The 22,589-nt window shown below is 37.0% G+C and overlaps 2 protein-coding genes across 39 annotated transcripts in view; both read left to right on the top strand.

The window, feature by feature from the left end:
* rimbp2b (RIMS binding protein 2b) overlaps positions 1–3,186 on the top strand; it is a 200,214-nt gene extending 197,028 nt beyond the window's left edge. For 27 of the 36 annotated variants that reach the window (XM_067413427.1, XM_067413459.1, XM_067413437.1 and 24 more), the window contains one exon: positions 1,176–3,186. In XM_067413427.1, the coding sequence (XP_067269528.1) occupies positions 1,176–1,364 (189 nt within the window). In that variant the 3' untranslated portion in view covers positions 1,365–3,186. Of the gene's footprint in view, positions 1–587; positions 658–1,175 lie in introns of all 36 variants that reach the window. The other 9 variants (XR_010897538.1, XR_010897542.1, XR_010897541.1 and 6 more) reach the window with 2 other exon arrangements.
* A 1,855-nt stretch (positions 3,187–5,041) lies between these two features.
* The window catches only part of adgrd1 (adhesion G protein-coupled receptor D1), a 62,710-nt gene continuing 45,162 nt past the window's right edge, over positions 5,042–22,589 (top strand). The window contains exons 1-11 of one of the 3 annotated variants that reach the window (XM_067413424.1): positions 5,042–5,552; positions 5,637–5,682; positions 6,713–6,829; positions 7,628–7,723; positions 9,378–9,500; positions 10,137–10,313; positions 11,543–11,800; positions 15,108–15,181; positions 17,988–18,149; positions 20,389–20,448; positions 20,616–20,745. In XM_067413424.1, the coding sequence (XP_067269525.1) occupies positions 5,502–5,552; positions 5,637–5,682; positions 6,713–6,829; positions 7,628–7,723; positions 9,378–9,500; positions 10,137–10,313; positions 11,543–11,800; positions 15,108–15,181; positions 17,988–18,149; positions 20,389–20,448; positions 20,616–20,745 (1,294 nt within the window). In that variant the 5' untranslated portion in view covers positions 5,042–5,501. The remainder of the gene's footprint in view (positions 5,553–5,636; positions 5,683–6,712; positions 6,830–7,627; positions 7,724–9,377; positions 9,501–10,136; positions 10,314–11,542; positions 11,801–15,107; positions 15,182–17,987; positions 18,150–20,388; positions 20,449–20,615; positions 20,746–22,589) is intronic. The other 2 variants (XM_067413425.1, XM_067413426.1) reach the window with 2 other exon arrangements.

The raw sequence follows: 22,589 nt of genomic DNA, 5'->3' as shown, positions 1-22,589 counted from the left end.
CATCTCATATTTTTGTGCATCAGTTCACAGTAATACAATTAGCGCTGCTCAGAGAGCTGTGATTGGTCCACTGCTGTCAGTGCATTAGACAGGCACAGCTGGTATCTTCAGTTGTTTCTCTGGGTGTTGTCCATTTATAATGTTCGTCTTTCATTGACTCCTACTGTAAGTCATAAGAAGCTATAAGGCCATTGTTGCACGGTCAGAATTGGACCCCTGACCCCCTTACCCCCACCCCTTCTCTTTTCTAATGTGTGCAGTTTAGTAGATTCCTAATGTAAGCCCTGGGACAACCCCTCTCCTCTCCTGTAGCCGTGCACCCTATCATACTGCACTGAGCACGAATTCACACGATTTCAAATTTTGCTTTCAAAATGAATACTGAAACATTGGCACGGTCAGCCAGGTGTGTGTGTGTGGGGTGCACTATTTCCATTAACTTTAAGAATGACCTTAGGCAAGCATAAGTATCTTTACCCTTCTCCATCTGAAGCGTAGATTTTAGTGATATTCTTATTGAATTGATTTTTATTACAAGTTCATGCGTTCTTGCAGCCACTTTTGTAAACGAAGCTTTTTTAAAGCAGGTTTGATTTGGCTCCAACACCCTTGGTGAAGTTACCATGCTGAAAGGTGATAGATAACTTCAAAAGACTGGTAAATTAAATACTTATATTCTCTTTTCATTGCCATTGTAGATTGTCACTGTCAGCGTAAATACTCATTTGAATTATGTGTTAAGCAAGTATACAGCTGAAATGAAGAGCAAAGTATGGCATGTAAAAGTGTTTTTGCTGTTAAGGAGTTCCTGATTAGTTCATTGTCAGTAAAAATGAGATTACTGTCATGATTTGTTTTTATTGCACTTGTAGTCTGAACAGGTTTATTAATGTTTTAATGAGAGTTTAGCTAGAATTTTTGCAGTTTCGCTAAAACATCATTCATAGATTACTGTGCCGCCCCCTATTGCCTGGATATATTATTCAAGATGCAAAATGTACTATTCATTCATAATTGACTGTATGGTGGCCCTGCCGGGACAGAAAAGACTGTGAGAGGAGATGGGAGTGTCTGTTGTACAGTAATGACATTGAGATGCTTTAAAAGGCAAAGAAACACTTTCTTTTCTTTTTAAACATCCAGCCCTGAACTGTCCCTTGCGGGTCTTCCATTAGGTTCCCGTGGAAAAAGCGGGCCCTCCCAGAAGAAGTGCCACCCCCACAGTGCGCCCACACATCCCGGGGTCCGGCCCCGCAGCCCAGGGGCCCGGCAGTCCCGTCCGGCGCCCCCGAGCTGACTCTAAGAAAACAGGACTGCTCTCCAAAGGAAAGAATCTATTGAAAAGGCTTGGTGCTGTCAAATAGTTTCAGATACAGTAACCCTCCTCAGCAGCCGGGTTAAGGGAAAAGGTTGGGTTTATAAGAGAAAGCGGGAAAAGGAAAAAACAGTTGTCCCATCTTCTGTTTCTGTAAAATGGGCATGGAAAAGAGAAAGGGAAATGGTAGAAACTAGGGCTTTCATGACCAAGACTTCAGCTTTATCCCAGAGAAACTGTAACTCTAAACAGTCCTTTTTGCCCAAGTTTAATTCTTAAAAGCACAGAATTGCTCACTAATGTGAGTCACCATGATGTCTGGTCTTAAATATACAGTACAAAGGATAATAAAATAGAATTTATGCTTATTAAAATAGAATAATATTTTATTTGATGCATTTTAAGGGGTTTTCAATTATTCTATTAATTTTATTATTTGACAGCAGCAACAACTACAATAATACACATACAAAATATTTAAATATTCCTTCAGTTTAATACAATTAAACATTAATTTAAGGTAATAAATATCCAATAATAATTATTATTATTATTATAAAACTATTTTTGGCACATCTTAGATCATCTAGACTTCCTTTTCTAAGAGAAAAATTACCTAGCACAAATTTTTAGGAATTAGCACAAATATGAAATATGGGTTTTGCAGTAACTAAACACTGCTTATATTTCTAGGGGGTGGGAGGGGGGGTATTCTACCACTTTTGACTGGATTGTTTTAGCATTAAACGGTCATGAAACTCCTAGCGGAGCCTCGTCATATTTGCCTTATTCAATGCACAATGGTTTGTGTTGTGTCCAGTCATTTGGGTGAGATTCGTCTGTCTGTGTCATGTGCAGTCATGTAGATGTTTTCCTTCTCATGAAAAAGCGGTGTATTTCAAATCTGTGTGGCCAGGTGTTGTGTTTGTTTCTTGCAATGCGTGTCAAAAGTAGGGAGGGAGGGACTCTTACCTTGTTTAAACACTTTGGAAAGAACAAATGTCTGTTTAAATGGCTCATAAATCCATTCGCATGTAAATTGCGTGACCGAATGCAACAATTTACATAAGAATGTTTTTATATATGATTTACACAGTAGTTCTGTATGTTTTCACAAACAAAGCCCTTAATTTACGCTTATTTAGCACAACTTATTCCTCGTTTCACATAAATCAGTTTGGTTTTTGGCTCACTGATGCCTCTCATTTGGATAAAATGATGCACATATTCTCTACTTGATATGGATGAAGGGAATGAGCAATTGTGAATGTATGGCCAAGGAAAATCTTTCCGGAAACATGATCCATTTGATCCAGTCTGTACTGTATTTGTTCTCCGTTCATATTTTCGGTTTTCTTTTTTTGTCATTTCACCCCTTCATTTTGCCCTAAACAAACATACTAAAGTAGGTTTGCAAGGATTGACCGAGACTGCCAAAAAAATAATAATAAATATAAAAAAAGGAATGTATGAGAAACATTCTGTATATCTTGTACAATTTACAGCCAAATTCCAGGCATTTTAATTCATCAGAATAACTGTATATTTTTTTGCCGAGTCATTTAATCATATGTTACAGAACATCGCTTCTACATGTTTGAGTGACTGCTGCTCTTTTTGTACTTTTGTCCATTTGTACATTCTTTTTAAATGTTTATACTTGCTTTTCAGACTGCCTTTTTTGTACATTAAACTTTATAATCTGACAGTGCAAGCTATCCTCATGGTGTCTTCAAACCATAATGTTTTAAAGTCTGCAATTGTGTGCTAGCTTTATGAAAAAGAATTATAAGCCTATATTGATGGTTATCAAATATTGTGTGAGTGTGCATGTGCAGTTTTATATCAAAATAAATTTGATATTTTATACACACTGTGGTATGTGTTTATTTGACTAGCCCAGCAGTTTTACCGGTGAGTAATGCATTATTGTGAGTGTTGAGACAATAATCATGTGCTTCCAATAGATGGCGCCCAAAGTCAAGAATTCCCTGCTTTTAGTGATGTACATCCTTTTAACGTGTGTACAAATTGTTTTATTCTTTAAGGTCTCATACTACATTGTAAAGTCAAAGGACTTTCCCTTTCTCTCTCATACACACTGAAAGGTAATATAAATGAATATACCTGCAAAAACTCATTTGTCCCTTCATGCATATTTTGATCATGCTTCATGCAGCCCCGCCTTTTAGCGTTTTTAATCTACAAATTACATCATTACATATTTCACGCGTCCAGAGGCTTAGAAAAAGTGTGTGGAATGGCACCAGAGCTTATCCTCCTGCGGACATTCTATTTTAGTGAATTTCTCTGACACCGTACATCAAAGTTTTATGTCTGGATGTCTTGTAAAGAGCAAATTCGAGTCTTTTCAGACATACCGTTTGCTCCACCAGGACAACAACTTCTCCTTGGTCTTTAAAAATGACTGAATGATCAATTTTAGCACTGGACATATGATAATATTTTGTAATTATCATTTAAATCTGAGTAATTTTCAAATTTTTTGTTATACATCAACATCTCAGGAAAATGTTATGGGGTTTGATTTAAGACAAGGCAAGGCAAGTTTATTTATATAGCACATTTCATACACAGTAGCAATTCAAAGTGTGTCACACAGAAATGGATTAAAATGTTCATAAGAGAATAAAATAAAAATATAAATTGTATAACATTAACACCCCTATCTGGAGTGGAAGAAAATGGAGAGTCAGGTTTACAATTTAATACATGTCCTCTATAGAGGACACTGGGACTTAAAGCATGTTTATTGGGCTTTTTGGGAGACACAACAAGTGAATAGGGAAAGAAATTACATCAATGTTGCTATAAAACATGTTTCCACTTGCCAGCTATTGTTCCCATTGTTACACTTATTTTTTCATTACATGTTGCTCCAAGAACACATTAATATGCAAATTAGATCGTTTATAGATACATTGCAATGAATGGGAAAACCCATTTTACCCACGTTGCATTAAGTAAAATTGTATTCTATCAGTTCATTCTGTTTATATAGCCTATATATATATATATATATATATATATATATATATATATATATATATATATATATATATATATATATATATATATATATATATATATATATATATATATAACATAGCTGAGAATATCTTTAAACAAAGTTTGGTTAAAAAAGAAAAATCCTGAAAATTGAAAAATCCTATTGTTTTACCTATACATGTAATTTTACACAATTGAGTCTAACGAGGACACACTACACACTTATGAGGACATACTACTACTACTACTAATAATAATAATAATAATAATAATAATAATAATAGATTGTATTTATAATGCACTTTTCATTCCGAAGAATCTCAAAGTGCAACAATGGATAAAGGGAAAAATAACAAAAATTAATAAAAAGTAAAAATATAGAATAATACAAACAATCAACACATAAAAGCCTTTCTAAACAGAAAAGTCTTCAGTTCAGCTTTAAACTGGCCCAGGCTCTTTACTGCTCTCAGCTCACTGGGAAGGTGGTTCCAAAGCATTTGAACTGTTCTCAGTGTCTGTTCAGTTGTTAATCCAGATCGTTGACACGGGATAGATGCTACTATTCTCAACGCTGCTCAGGATGGACCAATCACTGTAGGCTTCTTGATTCCTATCTAAAGTTATAGAGATGGATTGTCAGGTTTTTAACATATTTATACTGTTACTCTAATGTAAGAACATATGTAGTAAGACAAACATGTCCTTATTTTAAAATGGGAATCAACGGATGATTCGGCTTTCTTGGCCTGCACGCGCCCCCTGCAGGAAAACAACTTCGTGTCCCATAGGAAAGAGTTATAGTATCATTTAACGCCCAATGGGCTCAACCCACTGATGAGAGCGCGAGCTCAGCGCTTGTTCTTCATCTTCATCAAAGCTGGAGCGCAGCGCGCGATACTAACGGACTCTAAAACGATGGATTACAAACTCTGAATTTAGTTAGCAATAACAAGTGATTTACATTCCTCCTGCTCTTTTTGAACGTCATATTCTGACGTACTCATAACTTTTTTCTTAGCAAAATACCCTCCGAATCTTTTTACTTTTGATATAAGCGCAATGATTTGTTCGTTTACCATTAACGGCGCAATATAGATTTGAAGATTGTAACATTCTTTTGTAACGTTAGCTGAAAACTCTTTTTAAAAAAACAATGGACTTAATATACTGTAAAGTCCTACTGACTCTCCTGAGCGTATTTCAGGTAAGAATATTATAGACAAAAGAAACATTTGTTTTTTAATATAGTTTTGATGTGGGTTTTAATATAAATTGTTTGTTTTTAAAGTTCTTTCAGGTTCGTAGTGACACTGTATCACCGTCAAAACATCCAGGTAAATTAAATTAACACTTTTTTATTACGTCTCAAAAACGTATATAACCTATAGGCTATATCTGGGTAGCCTACATTGAGATCAATGTTCGCGTCGTTATTTTATTTAACTTTAGACTTAGCCTACACTAATAAACAGTAGGAAATTTATCTTAAATGGAACTACATACATGTTTTGTTTATTTACTGTTCAGTTGTGTTTCATTTAAAAGGTTCTTTTAATTCAGTGCAACCTCTAGCCTATTTAGGATACTGAAAAAAAATACTGGCGATTTACAGACATGTCGTCTTTTTAATGTCCCCTTTGCTTGTCCTGACTGAATACATCACTGTAATCTCAGCTATAAACGACGGATTGAGATTTACTGTAAATCTGTTTTCGTTTACCTCTGCTTAAATTCATTTCACTATCCACAATAGAGACCAACATACTCCTTCTTGCATCCACAAAAACACTTTATGCTGAAAATATAGCCTACTCTAAAATTTATCTAACTTTTTTTATTTTTTAGATAATTTGCACTGATTTCTGCAAATTGATTGATAGGTAAATAAAACTAAAACTACTTTTAAGTCATAATATATTTACTAGTTAATACATCTCTTTTTAAAAATTAATATATAACTTATTTGTCACTTTAGTTAATGTAAAGTTAATGTAATTTTGACACATTTGTTTCATTGTATAAATATTTATTAACAACTTAATTGGCTGTCTTTGCGTTCAGAAAGAATATTGGCTGAATCTCAAAAGGCAAGTGTATAGGGATTTCCTTACAGTCCAGGTTAAGCGCTCTTTTAAACTGTTTGTTACTATGCACACAGAATTTTCCAAATTGGAGCCTAAATTGAAGGGGAAAAAATGGACAAGTCTGAACTGGACTGAACCAGTGATAAACAGCAGAACTGTCTTAAGATCATTTCCATAACGTTTAAATGAAGATGCTGGATCGAGATATTCGCTTTAATGCTTTTTTCATTTGTGTATGTATTTGCAGTGATGTAAATGCATGAATGTGTGTTGTGCTCAGGCCTGCAGGTGCTGGCCACGGCTTCACACTACTGGCCCCTGGACTCAGTGGAAGGGATCCACGGTCTATCGGACCAGATTGGGAACAGAACAGGTCATGTTAATGGGACTAACATAAGTATGTGAACATGTCATGTCATTTCTTTCTTTCTTTCTTTCTTTCTTTCTTTCTTTCTTTCTTTCTTTCTTTCTTTCTTTCTTTCTTTCTTTCTTTCTTTCCTTTCTTACTTCCTTACTTCCGTCCTTCCTTACTTTCTTTCGTTCTTTCTGTCTATCTGTCACCACAGCTGTTTAACATTCTTCTACGGTAACGTCTTGGTTGCAGAAATCTCTGTGGCTTTGCAGCTGTCTTCGGTTCTTAAAATGAAATGATTTGCTCATTTGAGTCGAAAAGTTAAGGACTTGCATGATTACCTCAGTTGTGATGAAGACGAATGACTTTAAGGATGTCAAAGGCACACAGTTTCTCTCAGTGATTTACTAGTCCACTTGGAGTTTTAGAGAACCAAACATGCACCAATAACGCTGCAGTGCGCTTGGTAAACAGATCTGTTGAAAATAAGCAATTTGTGCATGTAAGACAAACATCCACACATCATTCCATAGCTGGTATAATAAAAGTACAGTGTGGCATTTGTTCTGTGCCGGCTAATTCAGAACAAATGGAGGGCTGAGAGGAATTCTCTAGGCCTCTCAGACTTGTGTCGGCACAATGTGTCCCATGTGCGGACCTGAAAAGATATGTTAAAATCTCATTGAATGTTCTTGTCCACCATGTCTGTCTGAGTGTCTCAAAAAGTCCCTTTTCCCCCCGTCTCATGTCTCTATACTCATTTGTACATGTGTCTGTTGCTGAATCACCTGTTTTTTGTTTGTTTTTCTGTCTCACTTTCTTTCCACATTCTCTCCATCACAGCTGTCAGAATCCACAACCACACTGTCCTGACTACCCATAATTCTTCCTCTGTGTATACCAATGACTCTGCCTACACTAACATTTCCGCCACTGTAGGTGAGGCTCTCACACATTCACTCACTGCCTAGTACTAGGGTCTCAAAGAAACAGTATTAGGGCCTATACATTCATGTAGACCTTGTATATCAGCAGGACATCGTTTGGAGAATATAAACCAAAAAAACTCTGATATATGACCATTTACATTAGAGTAATTGAGGCATGAATTGTTTATTGCTGTTTAATCTGGCATTCTTCACTGAAATCAAACCTTCCGTAAGCTTTACGAGTGATTTTATTGGATCCAGTGTGTTTGCAAAAGTGCGCTTGAAAACCTTGCCCCATTTTGGGAGTCTACTGTTTGCGCTGTGATTTGTTATGTCAGTTCGGTTAAAACAAATGTCCCAGCCAAAAAACAATTATACTACGATTTGAATCTGATCAGTCGAGCAGCGTTGCGAGAGTGCTGCTCTTTACGATAACAGTCCTGCAATGTTTCACTGTGCAACATTGTAACAACTGCTTTCCTGGTCAAAAATACAGTAAAACATTATAATTCCTATCCTGATATATTTTAAAATTGAATTTATTCCTGTTATGGCAAAGCTGAATTTGTACTAGCCATTAATGATTCAGACATTCTTATTTGGTGCTTATGAAATATTTATTATCATTATCAATGTTGAAAACAAATGTTCTGCTTAATATTTTATATTCAGGATTCTGTGATAAATGGAAAGTTCAGAATTTGTAACATCTAGCATTTGTTACATCGCTTTGCTGTCACTTTTGAACAATTTAATGTGTCCTTGCTGAATAAAAGTATTCATTTCTTACAACCAAAACAAATACTTACCCCAAACCTAAACATAAATGTGAAAGGTTACTGGTCATCGCAACTTGGTAAGTTTCCAGTCAAAATTTAGATTCAAGTAAAACTTCCAATGCAATTCTGATTGCTTATGAAGGCAGCGTTAATATCAGCACGGATTGCTTATGTGAAATTGCAATTAGGAATTCCCCCTTTATTACTGTAAATCTAAAAATCCAAATCTAGTTCACAAAGGCATGCCGATAACCTGGATCTCACTGAATAGATGGATGTCCAGTCCTCTGTAGTCTGTTTCTCTTTATCTCTCTGCCCCCACAGTACAACTGTTGTTCACTCGCTCCACACTTCAGTCTGTCTCCTCTCTGTCTTCCATTCACTGTGTCTTCACTGAGCACTCTTTTCCATCATCATCTCTTCTCTCAACTCATCCATTCATGAGGTGCGATGGTTCTGCGGCTCCCACTGTGATCCACAGATCCTGGCCTTTTAGGTATAACAAAGGAGGATTTATTGACCAAAATCACTGGCCTCGCAAAGGAACAACTTACCATTGACATCAAATCAGACTGTCATGAATCATTTGCAGTTCAGTTATACAGATCAGGGCTTTTAAATTCCCTAGATCCTCATAATTCAGGAGATCTGCTCTTGCTGTTTTAGTGAATGGAGCAAAATGCTCATATTTACACTTACTATATGGGTAAAAGGTTAGGATTTCCCCATAAATTCTCTTCCCCATAAAGACTTTGTTGTCTTTCAGTTAGGCAATCGACAATTATTCCACAAAAATGTTTTGCATTAGGTGATTATAAACTGTAAGGGTTTTTGAAATGTTATATCACGTGTTATAATCTTGTTGGTTGGTTTTTCATCATGTAGACATTGTAGAAGGAATGGTGAATAAGGGCATCTATCTGAACGGTGATAATGGAGCCACTTTCCTTCACTTTGGCAACTATAAGGACTCCTGCATAAGTGATCCGGCTCTGTGTGGACCGGCCGGTGAGTTTAGATCATCCTCATCTTTTCTGTTGTTATAGAAGTGCATCTTTATATGGTCATAGATGCATGAGTAATGTTGAGTAATGTGTTGCTCAGGTTTATACATGATGTAATCAAGGCTAATGGGTCAAAATTAAGTTTATATTTCTCAAGAGCAAATATATCAGCTTACATCAAGCAGTTTGTGCATGAAAGCTGATATCATCTGTTATTCATCTGCTCACATCGGTGCGCATTCTTGTGCTCACAAAAAGGAGAATATGCTGCATTTATATATATTTTCCAGGGCTTGACCAAAGTAAGACTTGCAATGTTGTTTGTAAAGAAACAGCCTGGATCTAATAAAGAAACTTTTGTTTAGTTAAGTTAGATCAGTATACTTCGGAAAAAGACCTTGGTGGTTGGCGAGAGCCAGAGGTTTATGAAAATCATATTAAAAGCTAAAATTGACATTCAAATTATAATCAAATATTATATAATAAATATTATTTTAGAAATATTGCAATTATTTGAGCATCAAAACACAGCACACTGTCAAATCCTGTATACTTTGTATTTGTAAAGTTTCTTAGTAAATTGTGTTAAAACGGTTTGTGTTCAACACTTAAGCTTTTCTTTACTGTTACTCCTGGACAGGGATAACGTTCTCCTTCTTCTGGAAAAACACTGAGATAGATTCTCGTTTTGCGATTTCATCCGGAGGTAAAATCGTCTCAAGCGGTTTCTCTGTCTATTCCAACCCTCATGGCGGATACGTGGAGTTCTACACGAGAGGAGACTCCAAGACATGGAAAGCACATATCAAACTCCCAGGTAGTTATTATTGGAGTGTGTGGGGAACATTGTAGTTTAGGATATGGAAAGAGTTTAAATGTTTGGGGAGCCAAATTATTTTGCCTTATCTCTAAAGCCAAAAAAGATTTCCCATGATCTTGAAGTTTTGCACACATGGACATTTTGAAATACATTCTGGTTTGGAATTACACTTCCAGTCTGACCATAAATATTTTGAATATGGAGTTTTGTCCATAATTAAATTGATTACATCCAGATGTCCAAAGTACTTGAGTCAATAGGCTTCAGAATAAACTTTCTCGGTTGGACTAAATTTGTATTATACTGTGAAAAATTAAATAAATTTAAGTGTAAGTGAAAAAGTAGCTCATGTCAAACCATTCAGCTGCTTGAGAAAATAATAATCTCTTTCATCTAAGAGTTTTAGGATTTTTGTCACTTCCAGAATACATCTTCACTGTCAATGTTTCTGCTTCTCTAAGCTTCAGAATATCTTGTCTTGTTTGGATTGAGGTGATTGTATGCACCCATCCAAAAGTTTAGGGTAGTAAGATTTAAAAAATAAAAAATACAACTTTTATACAGCAACAACATATTACCTTGATCAAAAGTGACAGTAAAGCATTTGTATTTGCCCAGTTGATGTTATTAAGTATAGCTTATACTCATGTACTAGACTAACTGTGACTAGCCACAGCATTTGCATTGTTGTCCTATTGTTGGTTTGATTCCTTCTATTGCTCTCCTCATTTGTAAGTCGCTTTAGATAAAAATGTCTGCTAAATCATGTAAACCCAAAAAATAGAAGTGAACACTGAGGCTTCTAGGATACAGTCAGAGCATACTCCAGGATTATGTCCGTAAGACTAAAACAATTGTTACCAAAGCATGCACCAATCCCTCAAAAAGAGAGAGAGGGAACATTACGTCTCGAGTTGGATGATGTGATGAGACAGTCTTCGTATGCCATTTTATCCCTGGACAGATGAAATGAGCCATTGACAGTTCAGCTCGGAGTTTCTGTATACCATGTCTTATTGGCTTCATTATACGATGATGAAATTAATTCCACATGCTGTCTCCAGCTCTCCGTTTCTGTTCATTTTTAAACTTGTGTTTTATGAACCCAGAGACCACGAGTAGATCTGGAAATAATATTACTATTATCTCTATTTCCAAACAGTCAATGGTTTTAAATTTCATTTGCTTGCTTTCTCTCTTTCCTATTGTCTCTGTGCTTTATCTAGGGCCCTTCTGGACACATGTGCTCTTCACATGGACCCAAACGGAGGGGTTAAAGGTCTACATTAACGGAACATTCAGCACCGGAGACCCCACAGGAAATGTTTCCCATAACTACGGTGATCCCTATGCCGATCTGGTCATTGGCACAGGAAACATCGGGAATTATGCCCACTATGCCACAGGTGCCTTCGATGAGTTTGTGATTTGGGAGAGGGCCCTGTCCCCGCAGGATATCTGGATGTACTACAAAGCAGCCATTGGTAGGTTATTGTGGAGCTCATTGTGATTAAAATCAGCTGTCATCATCTTTTCATGTATCTCTAAGTTTATTTTCTCTGGCAGCCTTCATTTGTCCCAACCATGTGCTTCTCTGCAGTTGTCAGCCATTGCCATTGTTGTAAGGGTTTCCCAAATTAGCTGCACTTGGTGTCTCCAGCTTGTCCCAACTTGCCTCTTAGCAGATGGTAGCTCTCCATGCTTTTCAATATCCAGAATATTCTTGGTTAATTATGTCTAACTATAATTATTCCTTTGAAGTAAAATATCAACTAAGCCGCTTTAATTGAACAATTAAGACATACTAAAAGATCATTGTAAATGATAAGAAATGTTTTTGAGCAGCAAATCAGTATATTAGAATGATTTCTGAAGGATCATGTGACACTGAGGACTGGAGTAATACTGAAGTACATTTTAAAATATTTAAACATATATAAGACAGTTATTTAAAATTAATAATGTTTCACAATATTACAGTGTTTACTGTTTGATCAAATAAATGCAGCCTTGGTGAGCATAAGAGACGTCTTAAAAAAAGAAATAAAAAAATGTCAGACCCCAAACTTTTGAACTGTATAATATAGCACCTTATATCAATGACACTTTACAATCGCCCAGATTAATACAGAGAAAAAAAGTGTAGTCATTGGTGGAGATCAAGAATGTTGGATTTCAGAAGGTTCTGTTTAACTGTTGACTGGAAACAGAAACAAGCTGCCGCTTTGCTTTTATGCCGTATCTCTGGAGTTAATACACTGCGTGCAGGTTTATTATAGAGAGGAAGAAGCATTTGAAGACAATTTCCTTCAGAGAAACCGGTCCACATTCCACCAGTCCTCAAACGAACCGCATTGAAACACACTGTTGAAATACCATTATATGTTTGTTCCCGAGTACGTGTCCTCGAAGACGTCTTGAAGAAGTTTTGTTGGCTTTGGTTATAACTGCGCATATCTTTACCTTATATGTATGTGGCGGCGGGACGAGTTTTATATCAGGGGTTTTGTTTTCTTTTAAACTGCAAGTGTTTGGAACCTCGTTTGGGCAGCTGGTTGATGTTTCTTGCAGGCAAGACGTCTTCACTGTGGCAAAGAATGGTTTCATCAGTAACAGAGACCAGACCAATAAGGTCTTTAACACCTGGAGGAAGCTATCATTTTGCATTCCTATTCATCTAAATGCAGATGGCGTTTGATTTTCAGGAAGTGCATGAACGTATAGACCTCTGTGGTATCTGACAAGAGTTAGTAAGCAGCAATAAAGCACATGAAACAGAAGTAGCGAACTTCATCCATCTTGTTTGCTCTATTCACTTCCGTTCTTGCACAATTTACGCTAGAATGCACCAGTTCAGACTTCCCGTTTCAAAATAGTAGTCAACACAATTCTACTTTTGAACACAACATATATCTTAAAGGGGTCATGAATTGAAAAATCAACTTCCTTTGTTCATCAATGGAACACAAATTAAGATCTTTTAGATTAAATCTGGGAGATTTTGATATATGAATAGGTATCTGAATGTCCTGTAAGTTTCAGAGCTGAAAACGTCCTTGTTATCCAAAGCTTTTATTGACAGCTGACTCAGAAAATGAGCGATCTGAGAATGTGCTTCCCCGTGACGTCAGCGTGCAGATGTCAAAATGCCGCCTCAAGATAAACACCTAATTCTGTAGCCCCACACACCAACTCGTGCCTGACATGTTAGATAAATAGCATAGGCCTGCTTGGAGCTAAACCCGATGGAACTTCTAAGCATGTTTCAAACATGCCATAAGCTTCTTTCGGATTTCCAATATTACCAATGCATGGTTGAACTTTATTCTTAATGAAGATCCAGCTCACGTGGCTTGGTAAGACATTGCATTTGTTCGCTTCATTTCACTGTGAATTAGTTTGTAAACAAGAGACTGGATTTGGCATGATGTGTATCTAAACATAGCTTCCAAGCTGTCACAGGCTGGAGTATCCTTTATTTGAAGTGTTGTTGGTTCATTGTGCTGAGTTTTGGGATCAGACATGCATGTACACATCTATCTTAAATAGTGAAATTCCTTTCTTGATGTGCATTGTTCACTCTTGACTGGTAATTTGAAGGAAAAATACATTTGCGGAAGTTGTGAACATGCTGATTTATCTACGGTGAAATTTTGCTAATGCACATATACTTGGCTTGTGTGTGTGTGTGTGTGTGTGTGTGTGTGTCCTTGTTTATATTACATTGTGGGGACCAAATGTTCCTATAAGGATAGTAAAACCTGAGATCACCTGCTTAAAAATCATACAGGATGATTTTTTTGAGAAAGTTAAAATGCAGAATGTCTCCTGTCATGGCTTTAGGGGCAGGGGCAGTGTAGGGGGATAGAATGTACCGTATAAAAACCATTGCGTCTATGAAGAGTTAGTGAACCAGACGTGTGTGTGTGTGTGTGTGTGTGTGTGTGTGTGTGTGTGTGTGCGTGTGCGTGTGCGTGTGTGTGTGTGTGTGTGTGTGTGTGTGTGTGTGTGTGTGTGTGTGTGTGTGTGTGTGTGTGTGTTTGTTTGTGTGCGCAAGTTATGCACGGTTTGCGATTATATCCGCCGATCGGCTGGATAAAAAAATTTCAAAAGCCAATTCATGACCCCTTTAAATACAATGTTAGTCCCTTTGAATAAAAGCACCTGCTAAATGCATAAATGTAAACTCATGTTTACCTCTTCTCTAAAACCCGGTAAAACAAAATTATAAAGCTTGTTCTTTACTGATATTTTGACTCGTGTGGATCCATGGCTCATTTAAACAGGGATGCTAGTTATTATTTAGGTCAGCTTTTGGCATATATCCTCTCTGCATGCTGATTGTTAGCTACTGTTAAGCATAAAGACCTTTTGTTAATGATAAAAAAACATGTTGTTGAAGAAGAGAAAACCTACTGTTGTTTTGCTCACGTCCAGCTATAATAGGCTCTAATGAGGTGCATAGTACATAGTCATTAAAGAGCTGCTTTGCCAGGGGCCCTATAAACCAGCCTCGCTGCAACTGACATGTGGATTCAGGGAAAAGCTTCACCTGTGCCTTTCCAGCAGGTGTGAAGTATTTGTTCCATGAGATTAAGTGTTTAACTTGTTTAGAGCTCTTTCTTCAGAATTGCCTTTCTTTGTTTAAAATGTCCTATTGAATTATAATATTCTATGTTTTGTCAAATAAATGTACATTTGAAAATGTATTTTTTATAATTACATTTAATTTATTTATTCATCTTATCACTTTTCTTTGCACTTTCATTTGTTTATTTTTTGCTACCACAGGTGAGAATGTGATGTCCATCTTCCCAACTGAAGCATCCATCAATGCCACTGCTGCGTCAGATACTCAGTTACAGGTACATTTTTCAGATCTTAGGCCAGCCGTTGCTCTTTCTGAATCTGTTTATATATATGTGTGTAGACTGTAGTCTCCCAAACTAGAGGAGAGTAGAAAGATAACAGAAGAAACAGCTTCATCACATAGAACTCTAAATTCCAGAGTTATCTAAGAGATTTCGCTGGGCAGTAGACTAATGTACGTAAATGCAAACACATCTGTAATGAGGGTAGGCATTAACCTGTCTTGCTTCTCTCTCAGCGAAAGTAATAAATAAAAAAAGTGTGGGGAATTCGCCAGTATCTCATTACCAAATATGTTTGTCTTTGGCAGTCTGATTAATTGAGTTCACTGAAAAGACCACAAGTACATGATGGAATTTCTCACTTATCAGCCTTAATCAAAGCTGTCCCAGCCTGGCTAGATTAACTGCAATCGGTAACTAAAACTAAGCCTGTTTGTGGAGTTCACATTCAGGAGTTTAAATAATAAATAAAAAAAATACAATTCATGACCAGTTAAGATTGTTATTTATTTATGCGTCAGCTAAATGCAATAATAATCATTATTTTCAAACTGTTATTTTAGTATCATTGATATACTATTATAGATTTTGTTTATATTTTGGATCATGTTTTATTTTATATTTTGTTCACACAAAAATGAAAATTCTGTTGTCATTTTACTCACCCTCATGTCGTTCCAAAAACATAAGACTTTAGTTCATCTAACACAAATTAAGTTCTTTTAGATTAAATCTGGGAACTTTCTGTCCCTCCATAGACAGCTACACAACTGACACTTCAAAAAGTTGATAAAGAGATTTTAAAACTAATCCATATGAATTGAGTGGTTTAGTCCAAATTTTCTGAATTAAACATTGATCATCAAAAATAAACAAGCTCAACGCTTGAGAATGAACCTCATTGGTTATTGCACGTCACGTGAACATACATGAGCTTATATTTGTCTCAACTGATGTGTGCGTTGATGAATGAATGTGAATAAAAGATTAAATTAAATCGGTTCATCATATAAAGCGATTGTGTCTCTTCAGAAAATTTGGACTAAACCGCTTAATTCAAATGGATTAGTCTTACGATCTCTTCATGCTTTTTCATGTTACCTTGACAACTAGCTGAAATAAAATAAAATAATAATAATAATAATAAAAAAATGTATAGATATAATTTCAGTTCATGTTTATTTTATTTAAAGATTTTTTTATGCTTTTAGTTTCAGCTAACAATAATAATGGCATTGGTCAGCCAAATAGAGATAGTCAAACAAACATTTTCATGTGGAATTAACCTACCTTAAGGGATTGTTCACCCAAGAATGAAAATGATCCCATAATTTACTCCCCCTCAAGACATCCTATATGTGTATATGACTTTATTCCTTTAAACGAATACAGTCAGAGTTAAATTAAAAAATGTCCTGGCTAAACCAAGCTAACAATTGCTGTTAACGGCAGCCCAAAATTTGAAGTCCAAAAAAGTGCAGCTATCCATTATAAAGGAACTCCACATGGCTGCTAAAAAAATCTCCATATTTAGTACTTTATAAAGTAAAATATCTAGCTTCCGGCAGACCGCCCTCTGTATTCAACATACGGAAAAAGTATAATTGGCGCGACGATGAAGCTGCGAGAGGCTATACACTTTTTTCATGAATACTGAAGGCATTATGGCGGAAGGATTTTACTTTTAAAAAATGTAAATATGGGTACCCATTGGTTTGCTTCAGAAGGCCTTTATTAACCCCACAGAGATGTTTAGATATGTGTTTTCTAAAAGCTGTGTTTTTAGAACTCTGTGTGATGCACAAGAGAGCGTAAAAGACGTGAGACTCAAGCGCAGTGGTCAATGACATTCGTCTAGTGTATGTTTACATAGAAAAACAAGTGAAAAGTAGTACAGTGGAATGCAAAAGGGCACTATAATTACACACCTTTAAGGTCTGCTGTGTAAATGTGAGCACATGGACTTAATTTGGATGATAGTAAATTAAGCCGGGCATTCAAGACACTGACATATCCTCTAAAGGCTCTCAGCGGTGTTTGATACACCTCCTTTTACAGGCCCTCAATCTGTAAATTCTTCAAGTCTGCTCGGACTTTTTCCCTATGCCGTTAATAAATGAAGTACACAGACAATCACACGCACACAACATGGCCTACCAGACAACATTTCACACACCCTTAGATGATTAGGTGTTATGAAGTCGATGCAGACGGCGCTCTGGGATTGTCCATGTGCGCACAGGCGCACACACCCTTGGCAGACGTACAAGAGCCCAGCATGAAATGACGTGGAGGCCGAAGCTGTAAACACAAACAAATTCAGCTCTTTTGGAACTATTGTGTCCCCCCAGACTCTGAGGAAATGGAAAGAAATCTGAGATTGAACACAAACACAAATGACAACACTGGCTGTTGTTGAGTAAGGAGATCAAGTAGAAGAGAAGTAGAAAAATGGGACAGATAGGAGATCCATGATTTTCCATAATGGCCTAAAAAATAAGACTTTAAACAATCAGTCTGGTGGTTCTTTCTTTAGACTTCATTGGAAAGTTTCAGTAAATGTGGCATTTAATTTAGCTGTTAACATTGACATTCTCAAATCCCATGAGAAAAAGATTTAATAAAATCATTTCAAAGGCAAGCGCCAGCTATTATGTTGAAATTATTAAATTAAATTATTGGAAACCAACGCTGTTATATTCTGAATCTCAGGTTCAAGCCACACAGAGTTGTTACATGTGATTGCGGGGAATTTTATAGAGTTTTGTTGACACATCCATCTTGTATGTGTGTGTTACAGAGAACAACAGAGATGCCCCGACCTGCCTCCACAAACCTGACAGACGAAGTTCAGAGACTTCAGGAACCCATGCAGTTACAAGCACTGGACTTCCTTCAGTCTCTATCGTTTAACCTTCCAAACAAGACTATACCTCAGGAAACAGCCAACAACCTTACACAGGTAAAGATTGGAGTAAAGAGAGTGTTTTAGGATTTTTTTTAAAGATAAAGAAAAGTTGAGGTAAAATAAATAAGAAATATTTCCGGTTCTGGACTATTTTTGGAACACTAATCAAATTAGTACATTCGTGACATTAATTGTGTGATTATTTGTACAGAAGGTCAGATGTTCTTGTTCACTGAGTACAATCTGCTCTTTGGTAAAATCTCTTCTTCAAATCTAATTTGCTTAAATCTAGTTTCTTTTTTCAATTCGCATTTCCCTCATTTGTCATACTGATACTATAATTGGTCATGAAAATATTGTATTAACCTGAAAAATACAGTTCCTACAGTTCAGAAGTTTAGGGTCAACGAGAGAATATGAAATAAATACTTTTTTTTAACAAGGATAAATTAGATTGATCAAAAGTTATGTCAATAAAAGGCATTTATATTTCTAATATAATATTTAAATAAATGGTGTTATTTTGATATTTCTATTCACCAAAGAATCTTGAAAATAATATGTTTGGGTTTCCACAAAAATATTAAGCAGCATGTTTTCAACATTGACAAGAATAAGAAAAGTTTCTTGAGCATCAAATCAGCACATTAGAATGATTTCTGAAGGATCATGTGACACTGAAGACTGGAGTAATGATGCTGAAAATTCTGCTTTGCCATCATAGAAATAAATTACATTTTAAAATATATTATTGTATTATATATATTATAGTTTTTTATTGTAATATTGTAATATAATATTTTTGTATTTTTGATTAAATATAAGCAGCCTTGGCAAGTATTAGAGACTTATTTTCAAAATCGTACCGACCCCAAACTCTTGAACAGTTGTGCACAAAGGTGTAATTTGCGGATGGGACCCAGTCTCCACCACTTTCTGCCAGGTCCAATATTGATCCCACCACTTTTTGAAACATCTCGCGGCAGGGATCTATCTGATACAGAGGAAGCAGTTGACTAGTAGAGTATTCATTTCTTTAGTTTGTTAAATACAAGGTGATCTGGTGCTGGAATGTTGTTTTTGAAATCAAGCTGAGTGTTCATTGCTGCTATTATCACTTGGTGCTTGTGTGCACTCTTTACAGAGACGAGAGCTTCAATCTATCGCATTAACGCTGTTCTGGAGGCTCTCTATTCATTCTGGTGAAATCACAAAACGAAAAGCAAACAAATGTGTCCCCACTCTTAATATGCAATCACTGATGAACATCTTTGGTTTTGATGAGAGAAAAATATACAAAGGCAGATTATAATGTCGGATCTCTGGCACACTTCTACCACTAGACCATTAGAGCAAACAAGAATTAGAGGGGATCGACATAATTATTCACTGACATAAGGATGTAAGGCTGATGCAGTCACATAAGAGCCCTGCACGGGCCTCAAATCTAGCCCCTAGCCCGGTCCTGGCCCGAGACACTCGAGGCCCTAGCCCGGCCCGACACCTTATCAAAATTCTCGGCCCGTGTTTTTAAAAAAAAAGTTTTTGCAGCCGTTTCATTTTTTCAGTTTTGTTTTTCATGTCAAATGAATAATATTTTGTTTTGTTTCATTATTAAGTTATTCTAGAAAAATGTTTTCAAAGCATTTTTTGTTTTGTTAAATTAAAGTTAAAAAAAATTTAAGTGACTACCAAGTGGCCAGGGGCCGACAGTGAGTTAACAACGTTTGATCAAGTTAGTCTCTCAAATCAACTATTGACTTGTCTTGCCTATAATAAACATTTTTTATTAGTTTAAACATTTAGCCTACTATTACTCTAGCAGCTGCGCCGAAGATACAGACTCTACTGTGCGAGACATGTCTTGACAGTCGCATAAGCTATCATGGTCTCATGTTGTTTCCACCAGTGCAGCACATATCATTGATTCTTTTAATTAATCAAATTAATTTAAAATGAAGGAGAAGCCTAAAAAAAGCCCGAAGCCCAGCCGGCATAAAAAAGTCAGGGCCCATCAGGCTCGGGCATAAATGCAGAGCTCAAGTCACATCAAACATGAGTTCTATGTCAATAAATTAAACTCAATGTATTATTGAAATTGATTTCTGGACATTGAAAATAAAAAATGTTGTATGCATTTGTTATTGTGCATTTCACACACACACACACACACACACAAACCCACCACTTTTTAAAACAAAGTTATGCCAATTCGAGTACAAAACAGAATCATCTTCAATGTTGCTTTTACAGATGTTTTAAAGTATCCTTTATTCTGCTGTGTGTGTTGTAGTCTCTACTGAAGAGTGTGGATGAGGTCATAACAACCAGCGACTGGAGAGAAAATGATGAGGTATGTTTAACGGATATAGTAATGATTTGGATAGATAGAGAGATTTCAGCACATTTTGGAATTTTTATAAAACCAAAAGGAGTTAATTTTGTAGAGATCTGCAGGTTCTTATTTTTGTAGCTCAGTGAGCTATAACATACTCTGCACTTGTCTTTTCTCGGGGTAAGCAGTGGAGTCCAGTGGTCAATGGGCTGGTGGAGACTGTGGATAAGGTGATGGTGCAAATGGCCGCCAAGCTTCGGTCCAGCCCAGACTCAGAGGCTCCTATGGCCATAGGGGGCAAGAGTTCTGTGGCAGGTCAGTACATACTCCAAAACACTTCTTCAAACTCCTGTTTCCAGAATATCTATTCTTAGAAATTCACTCTCCCTCCCTTCCTCTACATACATGGCTGGCTTGAAGTATGTGGAGTATGTCCAAGTATGCTCATAGGGGGATGCCTACCTAATATGCATGCATGAATTCTGCACAAAGGGTGAGCTTCACAATCAGTCCCTTAGTGAAGGAATTTGAGGCATGAAACATTTTTTCAATTATATTAGAGTGTTGAAATGTTACGTGTGTAAGAATTGTTCAGTTTGGGTCTGTCTCCTACCCAGACTTATTTATAATAATTTTCCTAAGAATTAAAAAAAAGAATTGTGACAAGCAGGGCGGGCGAAATCCATAAGAGAGCGGCGTGAGGCCGGTGCATGATTGAAGATGAGCGCCACACTGCGCGTCACACCAGTCTCGAATCCTCAAGGAGGAGCTCAGAAGCATAAAAGGAGGAGTGAAGACAGTGAAGGATGAGAGAGGGCCAAGCCTGTATTTTATGTTATGTAATACTCATGGAATGGAAGGGGTTGGGGTGGAGGGGAATCTTGGCCCTAAATCCAAACGGTGACAGCACTGTGCCTTCCAGAGGGTCATGTGACACGGCAGGAGCGTCACTCTCTCATGTCTCTCGCCCGGCCTGCTTGTCACAATCATTTAGTTAATTGACTGAAATGTATTCCAAGACATGATATATACACTACAGGTATATTCCAATAAATATTGGGACACACCTCCAAATAATTGAATTCAGGTGTTCCAATCTCTTCCATGGCCAAAGGTGTATAAAATCCAGCACTTAGGCATGTAGGCTTCTACAAGCATTTGTGAAAGAAGTGGTCGCTCTCAGGGAATCCAAGTGTAGAAATTTCTTTTCTACTATATATTCCATGGTCAACTGTTAGTGGTATTGTAACAAAGTGGAAGCAATTGCTGCAAAGTGGTAGGCCACATAAAATCACAGTGCACAGTGCAGGGCACACTGTATGCTGAGGCCAACAGCATGCAAAATTTGCCAACTTTATACAGAGTCAGTAGCTAGCTACAGACCTCCAACCTTTTTGGCCTTCCGATTAGCTCAAGAACAGTGCGTAGAGAGCTTCATGAAATGGGTTTCCATGGCTGAGCAACTGCATCCAAGCCATACATCACCAAGTGCAATGCAAAGTGTCAGATGCAGTAGTGCAAAGCACACAAACTCTGGACTCAAGAGCAGTGGAGACGTGTTCTCTAGAGTGACGAATTACACTTCTCTGTCTGGCAAATCGGATAGACGAGTCTGGGTTTGGTGGTTGCCAGGAAAACATTACTTGCCTGACTGCATTTTGCCAAGTGTAAAGTTTGGTGGATGGGGGATTGTGGGGTTGTTTTCAGGGGTTGGGCGTGGCCCCTTAGTTCCAGTGGAAAAAAAACTATTTGACTTTGTGGGAACAGTTTGGGGATGGCCCCTTCCTGTTCCAACATGACTGCAAACCAGTGCACAAAACAAGGTCCATAAAGACATGGATGAGTGAGTTTGGTGTGGAGGAACTTGACTGGCCTGCACAGCCTGACCTGAACCCGATAGAACACCTTTGGGATGAATTAGGGGGGAAACCGCAAGCCAGCCATGCTTTCTCGTCCAACATCAGTGCCTGACCTCACAAATGTGCTTCTAGAAGAATGGTCAAAATTCCCATAAACACACTCCTAAACGTAAGTTGAAGCTGCTATAGCTGCAAAGGGGAGGCCAACTCCATATTAAACCCTATGGATTAGGAATGGCATATCATTGAAATTCATGTGCATGGAAAGGCAAAATTTGCTAAATATTTCCTCAAAACTTT

This window comes from Pseudorasbora parva, chromosome 13, assembly GCF_024679245.1.
Source record: "Pseudorasbora parva isolate DD20220531a chromosome 13, ASM2467924v1, whole genome shotgun sequence".
Lineage (NCBI taxonomy): Eukaryota > Metazoa > Chordata > Actinopteri > Cypriniformes > Gobionidae > Pseudorasbora > Pseudorasbora parva.
The sequence above is the reverse complement of the archived record's forward strand: the minus strand, read 5'-3'. Positions and strand labels throughout refer to the sequence as shown.